The 7,331-nt window shown below is 34.8% G+C and overlaps 1 protein-coding gene across 1 annotated transcript; it reads right to left on the bottom strand.

The window, feature by feature from the left end:
- Nucleotides 1–2,293: 2,293 nt before the first annotated feature.
- LOC106928447 (uncharacterized) lies at nucleotides 2,294–7,319 on the bottom strand. The gene is made up of 5 exons (XM_015004722.2): nucleotides 5,065–7,319; nucleotides 4,182–4,278; nucleotides 3,429–3,549; nucleotides 2,883–3,009; nucleotides 2,294–2,808 (listed from the first exon to the last, which is right to left on the bottom strand). Exons 1-5 carry the CDS (start codon nucleotides 5,114–5,116, stop codon nucleotides 2,675–2,677), a joined length of 531 nt encoding a protein of 176 aa, XP_014860208.2. The 5' UTR covers nucleotides 5,117–7,319; the 3' UTR covers nucleotides 2,294–2,674.
- Between the last annotated feature and the right edge of the window lie 12 nt (nucleotides 7,320–7,331).

A 7,331-nucleotide genomic window follows, 5' to 3' on the forward strand; every position in this document is an offset into this window, starting at 1 on the left:
TATCCAGAGACCAGCAGGCACTAATAAAAAAGAGACGTACGTTATCAAAAGTACAGCACGGTGGTGGCTGCATCATGCTGGGAGTCCGTCTTATTACAAATGGAATCAGTGTATTGCATAAGGTGAACTATGGCCTTTGAATCCTTGAAATTTACCTCAAATCAACAGCAAGAAAGTTGAAAATTGATTAAAAGGTTAAATTAATAATTTAAAGATCTAAACTGACGTGGTGATGAATGTATTTTCTGTCTGGAAGTTTATAAAAAGCAGCTAAAAATGTTTTGAAACCAGTGATCTTTTGCACTGACCAATTAAGTCAAGGCATGTTTAGTTTTTACTTATTTAGATCAACTTAAAATGAAAGATAAATCAGTTTTTTTTATTCTCCTTAGCTGTATGAACGTCTTTGTTGTTATTTTACTATCAACGCACAATTATTATATAAAAAAGTTTTTATGTTTTGCTTTTAAGCAGATTCTGAATTTACAGTTGACATTATTCTGACCGGGGTCGCTGCTGTTTGGGACTCATTTAAACCTGATTAATGGTTTCTCTCTTCACCAGATGCTTACGCCTCCTCTGTTATGTCCTGGTACTTGCTATAAAACCAGACTGTTGACCGTCAATAGCCTGAGCCCAAAGTGCAGCTAGAGGTGATCTAAACTGTCCCCGCTGACGTACGCGTCTCCATCGGTGCGTGTTTACGCTGAGACCTGTGGTCAGGGTTCGGCAGCCCCGGCTAAATTGGATTGTTCTAGATTCCAGATGGCGTCCAGACTGTTCGGCTTTCATTATACGAGAAGTACCTGGTGGACACTTGTTCATCAATTACAAGAAAGAGTCCCAACGCAGCCTGCATGATATAAACTTTGTGTAGATTTGAAGCTGAAATATTCACCACAAACTTGTTTTCGTACAAAAACCAATGCCGTAAGCTCCATCTCCATCAATAGTCATTTTGAATTTTAACCAACTCCTAGGTTTAGATCAACAGTAGCCGCCAATTTCTTGATACTTTAAAGTTGTGCTTTTGTAATAAAAATATCTTCTGCAACGTTGTGGGACATCTACGCTAAAGTTTACCATTAATTCTGATGCTAAAACAAACCTTTAACGCCAATAAACACAAATGGCTATTAAACAATTATTCTCTTAATTTGTCCCTTTTGCTTTTTAATGCATCTCCAGTCTACGTAATATGTACATATACATTTGCTCACCTGAATCTTGTCTCTGACTCGCTCCAGACCCCATTGGGCTTCAGTCAGCTGTTAAAAAGTGCATACATGTCCACACGCATGACGTTCACATGCTGCCTGGTCTACAGGAAGGCAGAGTCGCAGCTCGCATTCATGCCGACCTCCCTGAGTGCCTCAGTCTGAGTGAGGGACGACTAATCCTGCGCAGTCGCTTAAGGAAATGTTAGAGATCCTGGATTTAAAGGGCAGATCTCGTTTAGGAAGTGAACACAAAAACACCACCGTGTTTCCAGGAATGCAGGAAAGCTGTGAATACAGTGATGTCTCTCTAACGAACCTTAAGTAAATCATATTCAGTTCATACAAACCTTATGGTCATCTTCTTTAATCAAAATCTTTGCTGGCCTCATCTGGCCATCCCTATTAAAAGTTTTCTGGGAGGGGGGGGGGGAGCTCACTGTGTAAATAAAAAAAAAATCCCTTAAACTTCCTATGACTCCATTTTGAATGATGAATGTTGTGATTTTATATCACCGTCAGCTACACAAGTCATCACATGATCTCTCTTAGACTGTAATTATTTCAATGTAGTAAATTCAGTGTTTTACTTGACCTCAACTGAAAACAAGCATTAAAATCCGACTGAATTTAAACCATAATCCACATAAGTGTGCTTTATTATTGTATTACCTCTTTCTTTTTGTTGGTACTACTAATAAAAATATAGACAGAAGCAGTATTAGCAGAAAGAAAGTACTTGCAGATTTTTTTTTGTTATTGAATATTTCCACAAATTACATAGTGTAAAATTCTATTTTTAATCTAAATTTTAATTAAATTGGCTAATTTAGGCAATTTAATTAAATTACAATATCATTACAATAATCAATAGAAAACTAAGTCCAACTGTCATTTACATCATTTTCAGATTAAACATATTTATCCTTTCTCGCTGGTGCTAATCTCCAGCGGTCAGTGTTTGAGAGGTAGGTTACACCCTGGACAGGTCACCAGTCCATATGCAAACATATTCATGAAAGATTTGATTTTCCTCATTTGGAAATGTGTCCTTATGCAATAAACTCTAATGGCCGTCAAGTCATGGCTTTTATTTCTTGACAAAATACCTGAAACAACGACTCTTGAGTAAGAAAGCCGACAAAAACGGATGAGCATCAACACTGAACATGAGAATCAACTTTACAAGTTTACAATGCAGCAACTAATGCATCCAGTTCCATCAGCGCAGGATTTACGAGTAGTTGCCGGGATTATGGCGCATTAAAAAGCTAAAATACATCTAAAAACATCAGATCAAGGATTTGAAATCACTTCACCTAAGAGGCCAGAATTGGTCAAACATTCAGGGGAAAGATAAAAGGCTCATGAAGAACAGCATGAACAGATGTTTGTTTATTCTGTCCTGTGCTTTCCTCCTAGTTTTAACAGCCGGCGACTTGAGCCTGATGTTGGGATTACAAGGATTCACTCGCCCAACGGCGAAGGTACTCCAAGTCCTCTTCATCGTCATCGTCATCCTCATCCTTGTCTTCAGCCCCTTGAACCCCATCCTCAACCTCGCTTTCTACCTCATCTTCTTCCATAGCGCCTTTGGTAAAACAAAATAGCAACAACGTGAGAGTTCAAGTTGTATCACAAGGGAACTTTCATATTTTTTTGTACCAGGATGAGAAGGTGAAGCCGAGGACAACACTGGAGAAGGATAGACTTTGTCCTCTTTTCTCCTGGCCTCCAAGAGGCTCTCATCCAGAGTTTTTTTAAGTCTCTCCAGCTCCGCCAGCAGCTCATCCTGATGAGGGAAAATGCACATTTTCATCCAAGGACCTCAGGAAATCTACTGTCTGAAGCGAATCAATAGTGTTTTTGACTTTTCCTGCTTTTTACTTATGCTTAGTCCAAGTTGTTGCACTGCGTATAGTGCAGGTACATGACTGAATGGAGTGAAAAAGCAGCTGAAATCCAAAAGAAAACTTTTAATCTCATCTAGAGAACATGACAGAACATGACTCTGACACAAACGTCACAAACAATAAACCAGATATAAAGAAATCAGGGACTTTTAAACTGTACTGTAATTTTTTTTTCACAGAGTAACTCACAAAACACTCTTCAGCATAAATAAACACACATCCCAAGAGATGCCACGATCTGGAAAAATCCCTTCTAACTACTCGAATTTCCAAAAAACTACAAGTTATCCTAAACTACCTCAACAAATTCGACCTGCTCCACCTCCTGGTTTTCAGACTTGTAGAGATTGCCTGACACCTTGGACATGTCATCTTCCAGTTTGATGCCCTTTATCATGTTGTTCACTTCAGTCATTTCCCTGCAAAAAATGTTACAGTCCAAGTCATGTTGTCAGGTTCCAATTACCGTATTCATCACAACAACAACAACAAAAAAAACAACAGCAACAGTAACAACAACAAAAAGAAATCATACATCTTACCTGTTCATACATTTATCTATGTAGAGTTTCTGGGGTGTGCTTTTACAAACTCCATTTAATTTTGCTTCGTAAGCAATAAGTGTTTTTGAATTGGACTGAATTGAGTTTGGCTTATTCTAAGATTTAAAAAAAACAAAAAACAATGGGACATAAGAATCAGTGGTGTATTTTTTAAAAGTGAGATTATCGTTTCTATTTATTAAGACTTTTTTACTATTTATTTGATTTTATTATCATTGGAGCTTTGCAACAGCATTTCGTTCAAGGTGTACGTTTTAAATATACAACTGAATGACAAGTTTGCCTATGTTGAGATTAAATTAACATGCAACACCTAAGAATGACAAGAATATTTTTTTAAATAAACACTCTCCTTTCAATATGGTTTCAAGCAAATCTGTACATGGACAATGTACAGATAAACTCAATGTTGAAAACCTAAGTTCCTTGAATTTATTCTGACTTAATTAAACCAACGCATATATTATTGATCATATTTTTCTTCTTACTTGTTTTTGGAAGCGGCTCTTGTGGCCTGAACAGCATGGTCAACATACCGCTGATGTTTCTCGTACCACCGCTTCCTTCTCAGAGCATGCAGAGCAGCTGGTAAGACAACAAATAAATAAATAAATGCGTGAATAATACAGAAATTGATCTGACTTTTGAAAGATTTACAAATGGTTTTCCAATCTTATATCATTCAAACTTTCAAAGTTTTCTTGAGAAAAAAAGAATATCTTCAGTCAGAGGTTTCTTCATATTGGTTGTGATATCTTTCCTGCCAACGGCCATGAACATTTTCAATAACTCTTTGAAGAATCTGAATTAATAAGCTACATTTAAATTCGCCTTTGTGATTAATAAAGTATTTTTGAATTTGAACATAATTTTTCCCACTTTTTGTGAATGTATAAAATGTAGCTACATCATGAATACAATTTCAGAACAATTATTTGTCTACCATAATGAAACTATGTCAAAATGCATAAATTATAGTCTTTTTTTACGCCATAACATTTGAATACAAACAGTTTCCAAGGAAACGCTCAAGCTATTATGTTAGACTTTATTTTCAACGTGGGTCTGTCACTCTAAAGTCATTAACACCGAAATTTACCTCTATTTATTAAAAGTGTAAAATTAAATATTGTCCCTATTCAAATATTTACTTCACTATTTAACTTATATTAAATTAAGCTTCTCAAGTTCGGTTTATAAAAGTCGCATTTTCTTAGATAGCTAGCTTAGCTGGATGCTAGCTAGCCAACTCTTTTCAATGATTGTTTTAAATTATCATTTTATTTATTTATAAACGCTATTATAAACGTTTTTTGAATTCATGTTGGCAAGTTTTACAGTCTATAAATTTTGTGAAAAATACTTTCTCACCTCTTCTATTTGGTCCACAGTGTTTCTTGGCACACAAGAGATCGAGGTCCATGTTTGTTTCAGATTAATTTCTGTTCCAGCAACTTCCCTCTGCCTGGATGCTAACCGCTCTCTTCCTCACCAAGATGGCAGCGATGTGCTTTTCCCACGCTTTTCGACGCAGATTAGTAACTCAAGCCGTCTGTGATTATTTCTGATGCACCAAACCTCCACTTCAGATGGTAAATGTGAGTAAGAAGATGGGGAGACAGCAGGCTCGGCTCGTGGCCGCTGTAGATGTTTCTTCCACGCCACCTCTGAGTTTAAAAGAAAACATTCTCCAAAGGCGCAGCTAGCAACAGGCGAATCCTCAGAAATCAGACGATTGAGATTGTTGATCAAGCATTTAACTACTTATCGTGCTAAATATATTCTAAAAAGCAAGACCGATGCTATTTTTCTCACCGTTTTTGTTTCCCTTGTTTTCATCAGTGTTGACATTACACCATAAATCCTTTTTTATGTTTTTTTTTCTTTTTTATTTCTTTAGGGGTTTAATTTGAATTTTAAACTTTGATTACAGTGTTCACAGTATTTCAGTGATTCTTGAGAATAAGGACAAAACGGGTCCTATGGATAAAGCACAAAATTTGAATAAAATATACACAAAATATAATTTTTTCAAATATCTGACTGAACTAACATTGTAGTCGGTGGATGATGCCTGTAAAAATCCCTTATCCCGGAGTAGAACTCAATATATTATAATAGTTTAAAACAATTAAAGAAATACTAAAATTATATAGTAAGACAATTAAGTATAAGTAGTCATATAAATAATTATAAAAGTATCAATAAATTGAATTAAAAATAATTTTTATATATTTTCCAACGCCATTGAAATTTGTCCCTAGTTTTTGTCAACACCGTCAGACATGAAAAGAATGTAAAAAAAATCAGGCATTATTGGGGGGCACCAGAACTTCTGAGGACCCCATGACCACTTCCTTTCTCTTCTTTTGCTAAGAGGGCTAGTTAGCTCTGGTTAGCTTATGTTATTCTTTAGGTTTTTTTTCTGTTTTATTCCTAAGTTGCTTGTCACAACCATGATGCGTCAACACCATAACTGACAATTTACAAAACTGATGAAATTTTGTGAAATAAAAGCTTAATTTTGGTATATTGCAAAGATTTCATGGACCTGATGAGCTACAATATGGCCTCCTTCAGAATAACATCATATAAATTGAGATAACTCCGTTAAATGTCAACTCCATCAGAGTTTTTCCTGACTTTCAGTGAAATTGTTGTCAAATCTCACTTAAATCTGCAATTAATACATTTTAATGTATTTTACATAAATTGCATTACTTCACATGCATCATGTTTTTCATTTTATTCACTAGTTTGTCACCACCTTCAGTTCTGTGTCAACTCCATCAGATGGACTTTTTGTTGTTTTGTGTTTTAAATAATATTTTTTTTGTTTCTTGAGAAGCATGCGTCTGTAAAATGAGTAAAAATATCACTAATAGGGTATTTTAAAAATCATTTTATATTTATTTTTGTTAGATGGTGATGACAAAGTTCTGGGTCAGGTCGATTAAAAATTTAATTTAAAAAAAAAATGTTGCAACTGGGAGCCTGCACCTTAGCATCTTTACATTTCCAAAACATTATTTGTCATATTTGCATACATAAGGTTGAGAAATAATAAAAAAAATATGGAAAAATTTAAACCCATTTTGTCCCTATTCTCAAGAATCACTGATTTAATAATTTTTAACCCCATATTCTTTGACATATACTATGCCACAAATATGTTTTGTTCCCATTTTAATCTATCAAATACTACAAATAAAAGAAATTTAGAAGACCACATAATCACTATTATGATATGCTGTTATGCTTTTTTTATATTTGAGGGATGTTACATATTTTCCCAATACACCCAAAACAATTTTTATTCTATTTTCGTAAATATATTGAGATACAAGGGAGAATATTTGACTTTTTTTGTCTCTTTTCTTATGAACTGAGTAAATTACTCTGTTGATATGATTCTGCTGCTTAATATTAGAGGGACAAGAGACAAGAATGACCAGCATAAACAAAATGTTTTCTCAGTCATGGTCCTGCCTTAAACCTCTTTTCTTTTTAAAGGTGAATTTTTTTTAACCAAAAATGTTTAGAAATAAATAAATAAATAACTTCTGAATGACTGGTAAAGGACAAATTAGGTAAATTATAACATATGTGAATGTATTATAACAAATTCTGTTTTACGC

This window comes from Poecilia mexicana, unplaced genomic scaffold (genome assembly GCF_051168715.1).
Source record: "Poecilia mexicana isolate PSO_F unplaced genomic scaffold, ASM5116871v1 scaffold_6, whole genome shotgun sequence".
Classification (NCBI taxonomy): Eukaryota; Metazoa; Chordata; class Actinopteri; order Cyprinodontiformes; family Poeciliidae; genus Poecilia; species Poecilia mexicana.